General features: G+C 40.4%; 1 protein-coding gene across 1 annotated transcript in view; it reads left to right on the forward strand.

Moving 5' to 3' along the window:
• TTLL5 (tubulin tyrosine ligase like 5) overlaps positions 1-18,163 on the forward strand; it is a 123,628-nt gene that overhangs the window by 84,602 nt on the left and 20,863 nt on the right. The window contains 1 exon segment of the mRNA XM_036384352.2: positions 13,923-14,097. Coding sequence (XP_036240245.1) covers positions 13,923-14,097 — 175 coding nt within the window.

Raw genomic sequence — 18,163 nt, forward strand, 5'->3', positions numbered from 1 at the left:
TCCAGGAGGGTGAGATTCGGATTTCTACTATCAGTGATCCCCCTAGCCTTCTGTTTTCACAATTCCTTACCAGAAGTTCAAGGAAGTTTAGACTTATCCCTTAGGAGCAATTCCAGCAAAGGTTGCCAATTTGTCTTTCATAGAGATTGATTTTGCATATTGACAATTTGCTTCTCTTCAAATCTGAAAAACCTCAAGGAGGAGCTGTGTTTTAATGCAGAATTAGTTTTGCCAAAAAGTCAATGGGAATAATAACTTCTCTCTTATTGAAGTTCACAAATACCTTAATTTTTTATTTCAGTTTCTACAAGTAAGCACATATAATACATTTAAAAGTATTAACTAAAATGATTTTGAAGACCCAGTTTTAATAGTTGGATTATTCTGGTATATTTAAAGAAACTTGGATCCAGTCCATCTTTAGTCATTTAAATATTTTGTTTTTCTGTTCAGGACATTGTTTGCATAACTCATTTTGCTTTTTTCAAAGGTCAGAGTGGTGTTTTCATTTGTTTCTGAAATCCCACTTTGCTGCTGCTGATAATAATGTGAATGATTTAAATTCACATTAAGAAAGTATCCTCCACTATAAAGAGAACAAAATATATACATCAATTCCTAGGTTGTTTTGTGGTGTAGGGCACAGACTATGGTTCATGTAGTGCAGAGGTTTTCTCTACTGATATTTTCTAAATAGAAAAAAAAGAAAGGTTAGCATTCTGTGTTCTCTAAAGAATTGCAAATCCTGAATATGAGTGTAGACATTAATGAGACCATTTCTATGACAGGGAAAAGAGCTGTGGTGCTGGGAGTTTTGCTGTTTGCATGTTCCTCTCTGAAATTACCTAAACTCCTGGTATCATGTAACACTATGAATTGTGAATTGTTAGCTTGTTGCTACACAAGGCATAGTTGTTTGTTTATTGTTTGTCCAAATTTCACTCTGGTGTTTATGGTGTATATTGTTCGGTAGCAAAACCAGGTACTGACTACTCCTGTCATTTACTTTCAGGTTTTTTCTAACACTCTTACCTTTATGTGAGGGCTTGCTTATGGTCTTATATTCCAACTGGTCTCTAGAGCCTTAAACACTCTCAACATGAAAGTTAACCTCGTTGCAAGTGTTTCTGTGTTCACCTCAAGCCTTCTGGAGGCCTTGTTTGGACTCCTATCTGCCTGTACTGCAGATGAATTTTCTCTGAAATGTGCCAGTTATGGCCTTTGAGTCTGCTCTATTTAGAACATTTGCTGAAACCTCAATTAAGGCATTGAGGATAAAGAAGCAATATGTAATGGAGATTTCTTAATGGACACTGTTATTTTCCTTGCTTGATGTGTCCTGTCTTTGATAGGAGGGAAGTTTTGAAAGGACATTGTTCCATGAGTGGCAGGGGTATTTTAGCCTGCCCTTTTAAGGGATTAGCGTCTGCATCTTTGTGTTCATGCTCAGAATTACATTCAATCACTTGGTGGAATTCCTGGGGTGGAGATTCCATGTTTCCCATCTGTGTTCTTGGGTCTGGGAGCTTCTGACTAATTATACCATTTTCTCTGTACTTGTAGGAAACAATTTCATTTTGGCTCTAGAAAAAGGGATTGGGTTGGAATGGAATATAGGATTGTGTAACTTTTTTCATGTTTAACCACAAATTCCAAAAATGAAAGCTATTGCACTTCTTCTGAAGATACCTACTCTTGGCTTTTGGTTTTCAGAGTCAGTAGAAATATTCAAACCCCATATAGAGTCCAAAAAGACCTATCAATTGAAAGGCTTACCCAAAATCTGTCGTTAATGAATCCAGCAAAATTGCATCTCTAAGGAAACAGTGCCATTCCTAGATGCCTATTCTCAATCCCCAGGTGGAAAAGATGGGTGTAGTATGCAGTTGGGGTGACCAGCAGAACTGGCACAACTGCATCATAGACTTCTCTGTCCATGCTGGAGGAGAAAACATCACAAACACAGGTGCCTGGTCAAATGGAGATAGGAAAAAAGCTTTTAAGCTAAGTGTTGTAACAAAACTAGTGCTTACAGTCTCTACCTCCTATCTTACAGTTGTAGGTAGAGACAGAAATCTCATGAAAAATGCTTTAGGCAGTGGGTGATCAGGTAAGTTTTGTGCAGTGTGAATGTCTTCTGCAGACAGGATCTGACAGAGAGGGATCTTTCAATGAATACTGGACAAGTCTGGGAACTACATTTTAAAATGTGCTCTCTCATCTCTTGGTACTTTACAATATAATTATCTTAACATCCTTTTACTCATCTTCCTCTAATGACAGACTTTGTCTGTCATCAGATGTATCAGTTTCCTGGAGAAAGATTTTGTTGACCCAGTTTACCAAGATAAGCCTGAGCCTTTTCTGTAGTTTTCAGAGATTTAATTACAAATCTCCTGTTCTCAATGCTTAATTGTTTTCTGTCAGCTGGCCTTCTTCTTGGTCAGCATGTGTGTTGCTGCCTGCTGGGGCAAAGGAGATAACTGAATGATTTGGGGCTCTCCCATGATTTTCCACTGCACCACCTGTTTTGGAAGTGGTTGTAGAATTGCCAAACACGCTGAAGTGGTTACATGTACCAGCTCCTAAAGAAGCTGAATGGGAGGAGTGGTTCTTGCCTGATGGGTTTTCAAAGGGAGCTGAGACTTTGATGTTCTGTTTTAGCAGCTGCTAGATATAGTGCCTCAGCCCTGTGCAGCACTTGTGCCCCAGCCTTCAGGCATGGTATTCTTCTTTACACTGCCAGAATGGAGAGAAGAAAATAAAATAAACCAAGAGTGTGGGCATTACCAAGAGTGTTGCTTTGTTATATTTTATGCTTCAAGTTCTAGTACCTTGTGACTCATGCCAGGGAGTACCTTGGACTTAATTGGGTCTGTTAGAGTAAGAAATTTATTTCACTTCAGCTTTCTCTGCCTTTCTAATTGCTTCTTCCTCACCTCTTCTATTTTATGTCTGCTTCTGAAATAATGGTAGTAATTTTAGTCTTTTGTTCTGTAACGGCCGCATAAAATAGGGGGAGATTTACATGTGTGGTGCACCAGAATTCCTTGCTTAGACTAGAGGGACTGGATCATCTTTCCCATAAGGATTGAGGGAGACAGAGCACTGTAGTGGCTGAAACAAGCCACTACAGTTAAAGCAAGAACAGACAACACTCCACTGAATCTGCTGAAGGCAGTTCGCTGGGAATTTCCCTTTTACTCACTTAACTCTTCACTGTCAGAAATAAGATGCTGTAACTCAATTTATTCTATTAATATTGAACTTCTTTGTGGTAATGTGGACTCCACTCTGATTTTGCTTGTTGAAATATTGGTTTACTGGAAACACTGGAGGCCGAGCTCTGTTGTCAGGTGAAGAGGCTGATAGATTCCAATTGTGGGAGTGGAAGGGGGACTGTATTCTCTGTAGTTTAAAACAGAGAGGCCAAAATTGTGGTAAACTGGAATGGTCTCTTTTGGCAAGGCAATACACTTCTGTGGTATTTATCTCTGGAGGACAGAGTCCAAAAACATGTGGAGATTCTTGCTCTGCAGTACTCGTTTTTCCAGGTAAGGCTGTATAAATAAATACAAGCCTTTCTAGTCTTTTCTTGCAGTTCTTTATAATACAATTCTGATGTGTCATCACCCAGGCAATAAGGGGGACAGATGTACAGAAGTTTTTGGGAAGGAAATGTCACTATTAGTTTTTTGTCTTTGTTCTAGTGCTGGCTATATAATTTCTAAATTTTTTCTCTTCCCAATATTAAAAATCCATAACACCTAAATCAAAATGGAACCTACCATTCCATTCTGAATTTTTTTCTTAGGCTGCATTTTAGCTATCAACAAAACTCAACATATTTGCTCTTTTCTGAAAAGTAGTTTCCTTCAAGTAGGGTGTCTCTTGAGGCTTCTCAGAAGGAGCACTACAGACCTGGAAAACTTCTGTCACTTTTGGCCTGAGAAAATTATTGCTAGGAATTTGTGCTATCTTGGTTGAAATAATAAACACTTCTATAAAGTATCTTCCATTTCCTCTAAGGACGTTGGGTGGAGTGAGGGAAAAATAGCACTTACTTTTTACAATACTTTGTGGCCATCAACGAGGCTTGCAGTGATTAAAAAAAAAAAAAAGCTGTGAAACAACTAGCATCACACCTCTGGTGTTGCTTTGGTGTCAGTGTGCTGTGCTGCTCTTAGGATGGCTGAATGTCTATATCATGATAGTATCCATCTGTGGTGTCTCTATAAGTAGCCTTTTTTTCTTATATTTTTTAGTTTCCTGCAATATGTGGGATAGGATGATCTTGCCTGTGCAGCATATACAGTCACTGAGCCAGCTTCGTCAATAGATAACAACCCATGCTAGATTCTCTGTGTATCTGAGCATATTCCACCAACATCCCCTGATTATATTTTACCTAACTTTGTAACAGGCTTTAGGAAGTGTGTGCTGTCAGATATAGTCACTTCCTCCTCCAGTCCATTGTTAAATGTTCAGGGAGCCAGGGCAGGTGAGTCAATCTTTGTACAGGAGGTGGAAGTAGAAGAATTCTCCCTTAGCTCCAGCATAAATGAACTGCAAAAGGAGCCTGAGGAGGAAAAAAATTCAGTGTAACAGGTGGAATCACTCTCAGACACAGTCTATTTTGTGTTATACCTTATTACCTTAGAAACCCCCTTGAGGGATAAGGAAAGCAGAAACTATGTATACATATGGAATTGAGTTTCTAACACTGGGCAGATAAGAATGCTAGAGGCACCACTTTGGCCAGCATGTGAATATTGTCAAGCTTAGGGGACTGTGCAATCTATCTTTTTATTGGCAAACTAACTCAGTTTTATTACATTGGATGTAGGTTGATAAAATTCAGTTGCTTAAGGGTAGAAGTCTCTTTAGGACCTTTACTTTGCGCTTGTATCAGTGCTTGGGGAATTATTCAGAAACAAGAGACTTAACCACAAGCCCCCAGCCTCACAGCAAGGACCCAGATAAGTGACCTTCAGTTCTCATTTTGTATCTTTTGTCTTCTTTTACTTCATTTCAGCAGCTAGATATTATACAGCTTCAGTTGTGTTCCTGAATGGTAGCACAGCAGATGCATTTTACTGGTGCCATGCTGTTTCTCTACCTCTTTTACCTGGAACATTTATATTAAGATAACTGTAGCCAGCTGGCTTTCAGGTGACACTTTCTACAATCCCTGATAAGGATGAATTTGTAGATGTTTGCTCAGTAAGTGCAGAACAGATTCTAGCCTTCCCTTTAGGTGTATGTAGATTATAAATGTAAAGTATTGCTTCTTTTGTGAAGTTTTTTTTATCTGGCTATAATTCTTGAAATATACAGTCATGATGCCAGGCAACTGTATGCTTCAACTGCCATGTCCCCATAGACCATCTAAGCTGCCAGATTTATCAAATCTTCTCTAAGAGACTCTCATAAGAGCTTTCATCTACCACATAACAAGGTGGAAGTTGTACTGGATGTCAAGCCAAGTTAGTTGACATCCACTTTAATTCCAGTGCAAATGTTGTGAAATCTAGGGGCTTGATGTGCTCTCTAGAGGTTTCAGTATACTAGGTCTTTAATATTTAGACAACAAAATAGCCAAAGTAAAGTGCATGAGATGTCTCTACTGCTTGGTCACATGGCACTAAAAATTTGTTTGGGCCTCAAGTGGATTGATATCTGGACAGCACAACCCTTAGGAATCCTTAAGGCCCTCTAGTGTAACACCATCCTGTGCTATGTCTTTTGGGATACTGATGTGGCTGAGGCATTTAGCTCTGGGCAGGGGCAGGGCTTTGAGTACTCTTCCCCCATCTCATGAATCCTAACCCTGAAAAACTCAACAGCCTGTTTTTTGTTTGTTTGTTTATTCTTCTCAAGTGCTCTAGATTTCACCAGTTTAGCCCAATTGTAACTTTTCACTTGCCTCTTGGGATTTAAAGAGGAGCCTGAGCTGCTTTCTTCATTCCCCCTTTTCTTACTCATTGGGATCTTGCAGCTGCTGCTTGAGCACATATAGCAAAGAGCACCACACTCCAGGAAAGCTTACACAGGAGGAAGCTTAATGGAAAATATGAAAGGGAAAAAAATGTGTTTGATGGACTTTTAATATAAAAAGGGGGTAAGAAAAGAAAAGGAGGAGGGGGAGATTTATTTGCTGTAATAGGAACCAAATGTTGGCTGGGACAGCAGCAAGTCTCACTCTTTCCCTGTAAACTCTGTGAGCGGCTTTTCAAAGGCATTACGGGGTGCAGGGCTAATTTAGTGGTCCTGACTTAACCCCTGCCTCTCTAGAGAGAGGTAAGGAGTATGGGTTTTCAGGAGAGATTAGTGACTTTAATTCAGTCAAAAGCATATTCTAGACAGATAACAGTGCCCATTTATTGTTTTCATCCTTGTGTGCTACTTCTGCTATCCACCCATAAAATGCAAAATCTGCTTGCATAAAGCACTAAAAAAGGCTTTCTGTCTAGAAAAAAATAGAGTCTGTAAGTCTTTTTCAGTTTGGTTTTCAATAAACTTGTCTACAGTGAAAGAGAGAAAGTAGAAGAATGTCGTTACAACTCATCTTCATCAAGTTGGTCCACTTGATTCATGCTAGGCTTTTGCAGTGGAACCTCCTCAGTGAGGAGTACCTTTCCCACCTCTAAGTTGTGCAATACTGCATCTAATTTTCTGGTACTTTGGATTCTGTGAAGTGTGTATATTCACACCAGGAAACTCTGCCTGGATTAGAATAAGTGATCAAATTCAAGATGGCACTTAACACGTGTTTTTAGTCTGAATTACTTACCTTAATAAAAACAGATCCTGACAGTACAGTGAGGTAAATTAATTGGGTCCACCCTGCTCTGTCTGAACTTCCTTAATTAATTAATACTTTAAAACTGGGAGTAGGGTGTGTGGGACCACGAACACACTTCAGGCCATTGCATGTCAGAGTTAAGCAGGTAATCCCCCCAAAACTCCCTTATGATAGCAAAATGATACCAGGTTTCTATTTTAGACTTACTGTATATATGCCTTGCTGTTAAAATATTTTTGCAGGCTCTGTGTTTGTAGGTGTTGAAATGTGTGCAAGAAACATGAATCCAGAAGAGCCTTCCACTCAGTAAAGCTCAACCCTGTGTTTGCACTTATTGAGGGTGGAAAGGCTTGTGATTTTGTTAGTCTCACTTGGAGGAGATATGCTCAGTTACCTTCCTTACCTTTCCAGTGACCTGATGAGCCACAATGGGATGAAGACACTGAACTTTCTAGTCAGCTGATTCAGCCTTTCTTGATTCAACCTTTCTGCTAGTGAATTTCAGAGCTGCCGTGTGTAAAGAGGAAGAAAAACAAAAGTGTTGTTTGTTTACCTGCCAAGTATTCCCAGACCAGAGAGACTGACAGTATTTTGTAACAGGCACAAAGGGATGCTACTAGGGTCCCAACAAAAATTGTCTCCACTAAAGGGTAAAGATTAGATTTAATTTGCTGACACTAGCATGTTTAGGGCTTCTGACTGATAATGCCAGCTAAATCCAGGAGTAGCTGAGATAGGTTAGGCCTTTCCTGAAGAGGTTATCCAGTGCTCCATAATCTCATTCTGCCCTTTCCCTCCTAGACTATCAGAAGGCTGTTTTGATGTGCCTCATTTCTAACATAGCAGGTTAGACACTTAACACTCATGATCTTTCCTGTATATGGAGACCTAGGATGTAAAAGGCATTTAATTCCCAATCTCCATTGCCTTTGTTATAAGAAAATACTGATGTTCCAAAACCCAGGTTTATCAATGACAAGGAAACAGCAAGAATAATTTTCAGAAGCCAGGGAGCAGGAAATAAATTATCCAGCAACATATACCAGAAAAAAAGGAAGCCTGTGGACTTTGATAGTAGTTGTAGAAAAAAGCCAAGAGCAAGAAGGCAGTGGGCTTTCCATATATAGCTATTGTGCATGCACATCTGGAATAATAAAGTGGAAAAAGTTCACGGAAAAACAATGTGCAATCAAGGCCAGAAGGGACTGAGTTGAGGAAAAAGAAGAGAGCTAAGTGTGCCAAGGCTGGCTGAGCTCAAAAGAGGCATGCATAGTTCTAGTAGTGAAGGCTTAGTCCTGAAATAAGAGGAACGTCATATACTAAAACAGTGAAAATGCAAGTTTAATTGGGAATGTTGGGGGAAATTCTTGACGCTGATACGTACCTGCTTGTGGAGTTGTGCAGCTGAGTGTGACACATGGACTCCTACAGCCACTGAAACGTTTTGATCCTGCATCACAAGGAGATAAGCTGGATGCCTTTACTCACATATTTGTTTCTGAGTAAAATTCTTACAACAATATCAGTTCTCTCAGCTGAAAGGGGGAAGTGCGAGAATAGCAGAGGGGGACTCTTGGCATTTGCTAGATATTATGCATATTAAAATGTTCTGGAATGCTTGAACCGTGTCTCTGGTAGCTCTTAGAGTTAACCTGTGAATGGATTTGGAAATTGCAGTTAAATGCACAAAACTTTTCATGTTTTTTGCCTAAACCAACTCAGTCCTAAGGTTTTGCATGTGAATGTTATACATCTTCTGTTTTCTCATGACACAAATACACTGATGGTAAGAGCCCCTTCTGTAAGTAAAAGTAGCTTGAGTTATTTGGAAAAGGGGGAGAAGAACTAAGGCTGAAACTATTTCATGATGCCTTGTCAATAATAGAGGTAAGTTTGATTGATGGTCTGTGACAGAAACTCCCCTGCATCTCTGCACCAGGTCTATCATGGGAGACTGTGCGTTTCATTTTGAACTGGATTTGAACCCAAAATGGAGTTCTGCAGGTTTCTTGTGCCAATGCAACCTTAACAAGCCTCTCATTAACTTTAGAAGCTTTTCCTTAGCTTCTTTTGATGAGTACAAAAGTAGATTGCAGGTCAGGTGATGGCATCCTCATTTTATACAGGCCAACTGCTTCCTGCCCCTTCCCTGTCTCCAAGTACCTGTACCATGGGGAGTTCTGGACAGCCCACAGTGCCTCAGATCTCCAAAATCCCAGGCTTAGCTCTTACAGAAATATTCAAAATGCTTTGTTCACCCCTGGTGTTTTGTGAAACTGTTTTTCTTTACCTTTGTAAGACAGCTCATGCTATCTTAAAAAGCAGGAGGTTTTTACAGGCTTGCATGTTCCAGCAAACAGAGCTCCAGTCCTTGCTAAAATGTAGACTATGCTGACTAAACTGCACCAAAGTCACTCTTTCATAGACACTCCTGATAACAGCAGAGGCCAGGAGCAAACCATTCTCAAAGACTTGGTGCTCTGTTTTACAGTTTTTAATTTATTGCTTTTGAAGCTGAGGGGAAGGAAAAAGGAAGAAAGACAAAGAAAGGCCTTGAGGCAAGTGAGAGGCCCAAAACTCCTGCATCCCAGCCAGGACCCCAGCGTCCTGGGCTTCATCCCACTCTGTTTATCATTGCTCTGTAGCCAGCCCCAATCTAGGACCTATTGTTAGGGATGGAAGAAGCACATAGTGTGCCAAAGAAAATGTTCTGTGTTTTTCTGAGTGCCTGAACATAAGTCAGCAGGATGCTGGGAGCTGCCGCACTAGACAAAATCATTAGTTACTATGCCAACTACTTTCTAGCAGCTGGTGCTCACCAAGGATTTGTACTGAAAACTTCCTAGACTTGTCATACCATCTGAATGCCCTGTGGGAAGGAAACTGCTGCCCAAGGTTGTCTTGCATTCTATGGCAAGGTGGGAGCACTGATTTATAAATGCACTGTGTTCCCTTATTGCCAGCGCTGGCTCTTGTTCCTCCATAGCTCCAGTCTTTACAGGAAAGGATGCAAAGTAATTTCATTGCCAGCTTGTTTCCTTGTTTAGTAGGAAAGTAGTATTTTTCTCAGTTTGCTAGACCTCCAGACATACTGATTTCTGCTGTGATCTTATCAGTTCTCCCAAACTAAGCAGGCTTAAACAGAGGAATATTCTTCATGAATGCTGAAGTTTCATTTACACAATAATTTAAGCCAGTTTGCGCTGCCTTTCAATAGGATGTAGACACTTTTCAAGTATTTCAAAAGTGCCTGCTTAGTGAGTGATATATGGAGAACACCAGTGTACTTCATGAATTGGTATTGTTGCCTGCCACACAGGAATTGGTATCAAGCAAGTGCCCAACTGTGCCATTGGAAGAAAGCTTCAGCTGAAATATAAATGTAAGCCTGATGTGTCATTCTTTTAGTACAGACTTGCTGTTTGTCCTATAGTTCTTTGTAACTATAAGATCCTCAGAGACTGGTGTTCTAGGGTCTGATCTTGTCTACAACTTCAGTCCTTGGAATTGCCTTCGAATTATTTTGAAATGGAAACAGAAGCCAGCTCTCTTGTAAGAGCTGATGCTCACATCCCTTCTGTATGGAGACTGGATTTCATAGAGATCTTTTTTTTCTGAAATCAGTGAAAAAATGCATTAACCTTTTGTTAGTATTTTAGTACACTAACATTAGATTCTAGTACAGGTGTAAATAGTTGATTACATAAAGGCTGCTTACATCAGAAAAAGGGCCAATGGATTGGAAAAGGGAACTAGAGTAGAAAGGGAGTTTGGAACCAGAAAACCTGGAGATGAATGTATGGTGTTCTCGCACTTTTGGACTGGATCCCAATCATAATCACATGGTGATTTGTTGAAAATGGTCTCACAAGCAAACCTGTATCTTTTGTGGTACAAAAAACTGCAGCAGAGAGGTTTTATGCTGTCAGTAATTTGGAAGAGAGAATTCTGGCCCAGCCTTTATGAAAACTACAGTTGAAAGAAAGGAATACTGTGGGTTTCTTGCCAATAACACTGAGTAGCCTGAAGAGCTGCTGGAAGGACAGAATCTTGCTTACAAAGGATGGGCCATAATGCCAAAGGCTGAGATTTCCTGTGCATAGTGAAGGCCTGAATCCTGGCCAGGTCTCTAAACTAAGCAACTCATAAATAATTCTGAGCAAGCTGTGAGAAGATTGTTCACAACCAGCCTGGCTGACAGAATGAAACCAAATCTTTCTGGTGGCACAGTCAGGAATTTCTGTTTCCCATTTGCATGTGTGTGCATCTTTGCCTAAATCTGTTGTCTCTACATGTGAAGAAATGAATATTCAATCATTAGTGTTCAAGCAATAATCCTGAATTGAAAACAAGCAGGTCTGGGAGTACTGACTCTACAATTTTCATTTCCATTAGGGGTGTGGAGGTTTTTTCTGGTTATTTTTGGCTTTGCCTGAAACAGTGTAAGTTTTGAGAAAGCTTTTAATTCAGTTTGGGGTATTTATCCAGCCCTCTTAACAAGTGAACTCTTTAATATCCATTAAGGTGTGAGGTCCTCTACTGCTTTTTTGCAGCCTTCATTATGGTGCTGAAGCAGCTGTAATTTCCTTAAGCAGAACTAATTTCTGCTTCAGGATGCAGAAGTGTTGTCATGCTGTAATAAATCATCCAACAGGAGAGACTGAGGATAGGAGATGCTCCGTGATGCATTCCTGTGAGCATGGCAAATAGACTGAGAGCTAGAGCCTGTCTCTGGCAGCAGAGTATTGAGTCTCAGATCCTAAGCCTCTTCTGTACCAGGGCAAACATCACCTTAGATGTAATATCAGCACTTGATAACGTGTTATGTGGGGATTTAACAAAGCTGCAGATGAGGTATCTCTTTATGAAAGTGATCCCAAGACTGGCAAATACACTGGCTTGCTGTTGTCAAGTTATTGTATGTTTATATTATAGAAAGTTGAAGTTATGTTTTGTAACATAATACATAAATGCAGAATAATGCATTTACTTTGATTTCTGTCTGTAAATAGGGAAAACCCATAGAAGCCAACAGAAGAAGGATTCTGCAGGCCAGGAGGATAAAATCTGCTTAGGCAAGCAACAGTGTTTTCAATATAGTGTCTAGAAAAAAAGTGGTTTTTTGTTGTGTCATGTGGAGAGAAGGTATTGGAACTGCAGGGAGTTGTGCAATGAGATTGTTGCCCAAAAAAATCTTAGCCAAAGTTTTGTAGTTTTGTTTGTTATTTTTAAATTTAGTTTTTCCTAAAGGTTTAATAATGGAGTTGCAACAGTGTTTTCCTGGGTAATATAACCCAAGTTACCTGGGCAATACTATGTCCATTGTATTGGTTGAAATTGAAAAAGTGAATTAAAGCAAGTTAGAAATCCTGTGAGAGAATTTGAGAGTTCATTGAATTGAACAAAGATTGGGGAAAGGCAGCAATCTTGGTGCATTTTTAATAAGTCATACTTAAGTATTTGTAATTCCATAAATTAATCCTTTACTAGATACCTCAAAACAGAAGAAATGAGAATCAGGGAAATGTTACTAAAATGTTGCCATTTAGATAGTGGCCCACATAGTGCTGCAGTCATTGCACATTATCTTTGTGCCACAAAATCTGGCTATTGGCAGGTCCAGTTTTAGTGGAGTTGTCGTTCATATCAGTTTTGTCTCCTCCATTTTGTTTTTTCACTGTTATATTTTAGAAGTAATCACTCAGTCCTGAGCTTCTTAAGCATTCTTTTGGATCAAAGGATGAATTTTATGCGTTGCAGGTTCTGAGCTGGAGGTAGATATGGGAGGAGTTGGAACAGATATTAGTTTTTAGAATGAATAATATAACTTGAATAAATAGCTTAAAGACTGCTTGAGTGAATTCTTTCTGAATGTTTTAAGGGTTTGCTATGACAAAGCTTTTGAGGGAAGGAGCAACACATTCAAGGCAAGCTGAGATGTGTTTAAACAATCTAGGTTGTAAGTTGTGATAGGTTCCTGAAGCAACAAGATTGCAGTGAACTCCCTTGCCAAAGCCATGACCTGCACTCAAACCGTGGCATGAAAGGCACCAATTATCTTTTACGTCCCTGTTACGTATGATGTAGATAGGGAATGCAAGGGAGGCCTGCCCTGGGAATCCAAAGGACATATTTGGGAGGAGTGGTGTAGAGAAATGTCTGAGATCAACAGACACTTTGGAAGTTCAGGCCTTGAGGCTTGAAGGTTATATTAGCCAGCGTGTCAGGATTCAGTGGGTCATACAACATCTGTGGTGTGAGCATAGAATGGGTGGATTGGCTGGGCTTCTGGAGCCTCTTCAGGACACCTCGTGGTCCTGTCAGTCCTGAGAGCCACCTGCTCTCTGCAAAGCCCCTCAGCCTTGTGTAGATGTGTGTTGGTGCTGCCTTCTCGCCAGGGCTTACAAACTTCAAAGCAAGCTAGTGAGCTTCTGTTGGTACTTATCATGTTGCAGCCACAGCTGAAATCCTACCATGTAAGCCTGGGCTGCTAGAGCTCCTGTCTCTTTGTTGGAGGCCTTTTGTCCTCTAAGAAAAGCTGGCATTTCTCTGAGGATGAAAGAAACGAGCCTATCTCGCTCCCCCCAAGCCTTTTGGATTGTAACTGTATGGAGTCAGTAGGTATCCTAGTTCCAACCTCACCCAACCAGTCCTTTATCCTCTCTGGATGTTGTACTGCATGTCTGTTTCTATTCCATTGTCACTGCAGCATGGATGTGCTTAGTGTAAGCCTGGTGTTACTGTATTAAAGCCTCTACAAATCTAAATAAATAGTTATCTCATTAGGGATGGGAATCAGCTTTTTTCCTGCTGTTATTCTCCCTGTCTTCAATGCTAATCAGCCACAGAAATGTTCTAGTTTAGCGTTCTTAATTTCCTTTCTTTTTATTCCTCAAGAGAATGTCTAGTAATATAGTCCCAGCCTATAGTCAAGAAAGTGCTTAGCAGGAAGCAGTTGGCACATGACACCTCTAGCAGGTGTTGTGCTTGCTAAAGCCATGTAGTACAAATTCATAGCTGGCTAAATATTAAGAGATTTCTTTGAGGCAGTAGTGCCTTATAGGCAGGAGTCCTTAGATGCAGAGTAGTGAAAACTTGGTCTCTCTTCTTTTCTCAGGGCTCCAGAGAATCATCATTTTGCCTTGGAAGGAGAGATGGAGAACAGTGTTTACAAGATGACACGGGGTCCTGTGGCACATCCCAGCTATCAGCTTCAGTTTGCTGTGCAGCAGCTTCAGCAGCAGAAACTTCAGTCAAGACAGCTGGGGGAGCAAAACCAAGCACGGCAACAGGTAACTAAGAAAAATTCCTGCCTGGGATGTAGCAGTGCTGGCTGAGTCTTAGATGTGAAAACAAACTCAGAGACAGTACGGATGGCAGAGGTTTTGTCAAGGAAGTAGCTCTTAAAGTGGGTTGCAACAAAACCAGTATTACCTGCAGTGATTTTGATAGCATTTTGATACTATGGTTCCCAATAGCTTCTTCCATTTTGTTGACATCTTAAGAGCTGGAGAATATATGAAAAAGAGCTGGTATTATTGATATTCTGGATGATTCCTAGGTCCCAAAGGTGGACCACTGTGTATGGAACAGTATTTTCATTCTGCTGGGAGAAGCTTTCAATGTTATAATGACTTAATTGATACACTTGTTACCTTCCTTTGTTATTATGAAGAGAGAGAGATGTATTCTGAGTGATGTCCAAAATGCTTCCCTGCTAAAAGGAAGGAAGCCTTTGGGTGATCAAACCTTCATTCAAAACAACTTGGTCTCCAGTAGCAAGGAGCTACTTGTTAGCAGTCTGGCATGACCGGACTCCCATGACCAGACCTAACACATGGAGGTCTGGACACCCACCCTCCCTCCTGTGATGCTGATGAGTCATTAGTCAGGGCCCTTGGGAATAGGTTATAGGCAAATTGGGAGTAATCCTTTTCTGGGAGTATCTTGAAAGAGAGGCCTGCTTTTTGCTGCTTGCTCTCCTTCTTTCAAGGCCCTTACTTAGCCTTGTAGTTACCACCCTCAACTTCTCTCACCTACAGTCTTCTTGTTCTCACTCACTTTATTTCATCTCTGTCCACTGGGCTCTGGGTGGGCAGATGTGGCTGCTCACAAGTTCAGGAAAGAGCCATAAACTGGCTTGTGCCTGTGAGGAGGCTGGAGCTGGCCATGGGGCCTGGCTGAGCCCTCTTCTAACTGCTGACATTGAGCTGATGTTATTCTTGGCCTGGGGCAGAGCCATTACTCAGGAGTTTCTGTTAAAATGATTCTTTGTTAAACCTCCTCTCACCCCCACAACGTCCCCCCTCCTTTCTCTCCCTCCCTTCTCCTTCTGAGCCAAGCATTTTGGAGTTGCTGTGTTGAGGCTATTGCCATGCTGCAGGACTCAGGCTGCACTGAATTTGATGTTACTGAAGAAAAATACTTGCTGAACATGGGGGCTTTCAGACTTTCTGTCATGAATAAAATGTCATCTTAAAATGATTGTCTCTTGGACACTTCCTGTCATGACATTGTATGGAGCCAGCCAACCCTCCTCTTCTAATAACAGTTGCATCAATCCTCTGATGCCCACCCTGCCAGTCATGACACTACCCTTGCCTTCCCTTGCACCCTCTCTAGCTTTCTATCACTGACCTTTTTGCTAGTTAGCTTCTCAGACTTTAGTCCTTTAACTTGGCCTTTATAAGGACTGCCTTCTCTTTTCTGCTGCTTATGCATTCTCTGACCTACATCTTCCCATTCACACTGCTTTGACTTTTGCACCATCCTTTCATGCTGACCCTCATTTGTCCTCCCCTTTTAGGCAGAGTTCATGTAGCTTTTCCTAGCCTGCATGGCTTTACCACATTTCCTTGTCAGTGTCACCTATGCTACCTATCTCCCATTGCCTGCTGTTTTGTTCTCTTCCTTCCCATGTATTGAGATCTACATCATCCTTTGTTGTCTTGCCTGTTACATTCAAATATGTCAGTCTCCCCTCAGCAGAAGAAATATATCCCCCAAGACGGAAGACCTATCACTTGAAAGATTGTCGTCATCTCTCTACTTCAGGGAATGGGTGCAGGATATCCCTGAGACTGTTTCATCTGATTGTTCAGGTTCTTGTTATGGTTAGAAAGCAGACTAGCCATTTGTCAGTAGCTGAAGTACATCTATTCATGAATATATCTTGAGCTGCTCCCTGAGTGTGGTATGACCATGCAACATGACTAGGTGCCAGTCTTCTGTCTCTAGCAAAGGGACTAGTTACACATGTAACTACATATATGTGATCAAGTAACAGAAGCACCATGATTAATAACACAGCAAATGCTTCTCCTGTACATTAAGCTGCTCAGTATATTGGAGATGAGATGGAAAGCGTGGCTTTTTTAATCAAGTATTTGTGTCATAAGAATCCCTCCATTTACCAGGCAGTAGATCTGTCTTATCATGTGTGGTAACATGAAGGCTTGTTGTGTGCTTTGTTGCAGCACCCACTCTTGGTTGAACGCTTTCCAGACACCTAAGAATGATGATGATTTCTCCAGGCATTTAACGGTCTGTGGAATATCAAATACTGTGTGGGTGGAGGAAGAGGAATTCTAACAAGCAGTTTTCACTCATTGTATGCAGAAGCTAGTTCACACAGTGTAGTATGGTAGGAACAGATCTTTGATTGCAGAATAGGTACTTGATTACTTGGATTAAACTGGCTGGATGAGAATCTAACAAATAGGTGGAGTGATATGGACCAGGAACAGACACAGTACAGACCTTGAGAAAAGTGAACAAAGATAGGAAGGGGAAGAGTTTGAAAGTAGAGACAAGAAGCTTAAATCTGGTATCAGTAAAACCAAGGGACAAGAATTAAACAAGAATTAACAAAGTCAAACTAAAAGACAAGAAAAACAGGCTTATAGCAGTATTTTTAATGTTTAAAGGAGACTTCATGTGACATGTTATGACCTAGATGTTATTATCACTGCTGCAGTTGGCAAGACAGTTAATATACCATCATTGTTTATTCTCTAATTGTTTCCTGTACTGGAAAGATGCCATCAGCTGTTAGGGAGGTTCCTTCTTTGTGTGGCTGTGTTCTGTCTGCTTAGCCTAGCATCCACTGGATTTAAAATTTTACGCCAAACATTTCACATGGGAAAAAAGCTAAATTAAAGCAAGGGAAGTACAATTGTATGGTGGAATGATCCCTGTCAGTCCTGCTTACATCAAAAAGGCTCCTGTTAAGTAAGACATGAATCATGTTAATGAGTTGTGTGGGCAGTTGCATGATCACAGTTTCAATCACAAGTTTAAGTAGATTTTATGCTGTAGAAGATTAGGCTGAGTTAATATTAAATAATTCTCCTCTCAGTCATTTAAAAATTGTATATCCTCTGAAATATTCCTCATTTTATGAAGTTCAGCAAATTTTTTCTTTTCAATATTTCTGATTCCCTCCTGACATACTTATCATTTATTTAGATATGACTGGAAATGCTGAGTACTGTGAATAATATTGCTAGTGTTCCTAGAACTATATTATTTCTGCTTGAGGATACAGGGCATCTTTGAATGCAGCCTCATCATTAAACTGTTTTCTAAACTGTTGTATATTGAACTGCTGTCAGATTTGCAGTACCTTCCTTTCCTTCCTTTCCTTCCTTTCCTTCCTTTCCTTCCTTTCCTTCCTTTCCTTCCTTTCCTTCCTTTCCTTCCTTTCCTTCCTTTCCTTCCTTTCCTTCCTTTCCTTCCTTTCCTTGTTTTGCAGCTTTCTCCCTCAGATTGTTTTCCCACTAAATGTGCTAACTGCCATTTTTCCTATTTGAGTCTTGTGATACTGATGACTCAAAGTCTCAGTGTAAGTAAAACAGAACAACGATTCTAAAAGCAGTAGTCTGAGCTGATTTATACCAGCTGAAATTTTGTCCCCATGTTTCTGATCCTGTCACTATTATTAGAATTTTGGTAACGCCCAGATATATTAACTGTCTTTCCAATACAATGATACAGCCCAATCCTTGCCCCAGAGAGCTAGCAGTACTAAGAGAAATAAAACAGAAGGCACCAAATCAATTGAATAAAGTATATTTTTTTCTTGCTCTGAAGAATTTACCAAAGAGGACATGGTTCAGGACAGTCTGTGCATACCATATGCTGCTTCTTCTTTAAGACCTCAAAATACTCTTTTTAGTGCAGTTTAACACTGTGCTAGTTAATAGTACATTTTGAGCCTGTTCTTTATTGCCACTTTGTGAATTTTCAATTCAACCAACCGTTGTATCCAAACTGATTTAACTGAATGCATTAGTATGTGTTCAAAATAATTTCCACTAAACAATTTATATGGCTGGAAAGGTCTTCCAAGGCTGTTAG

The sequence above is a fragment of the Molothrus ater genome, chromosome 6, assembly GCF_012460135.2.
Source record: "Molothrus ater isolate BHLD 08-10-18 breed brown headed cowbird chromosome 6, BPBGC_Mater_1.1, whole genome shotgun sequence".
NCBI lineage: Eukaryota > Metazoa > Chordata > Aves > Passeriformes > Icteridae > Molothrus > Molothrus ater.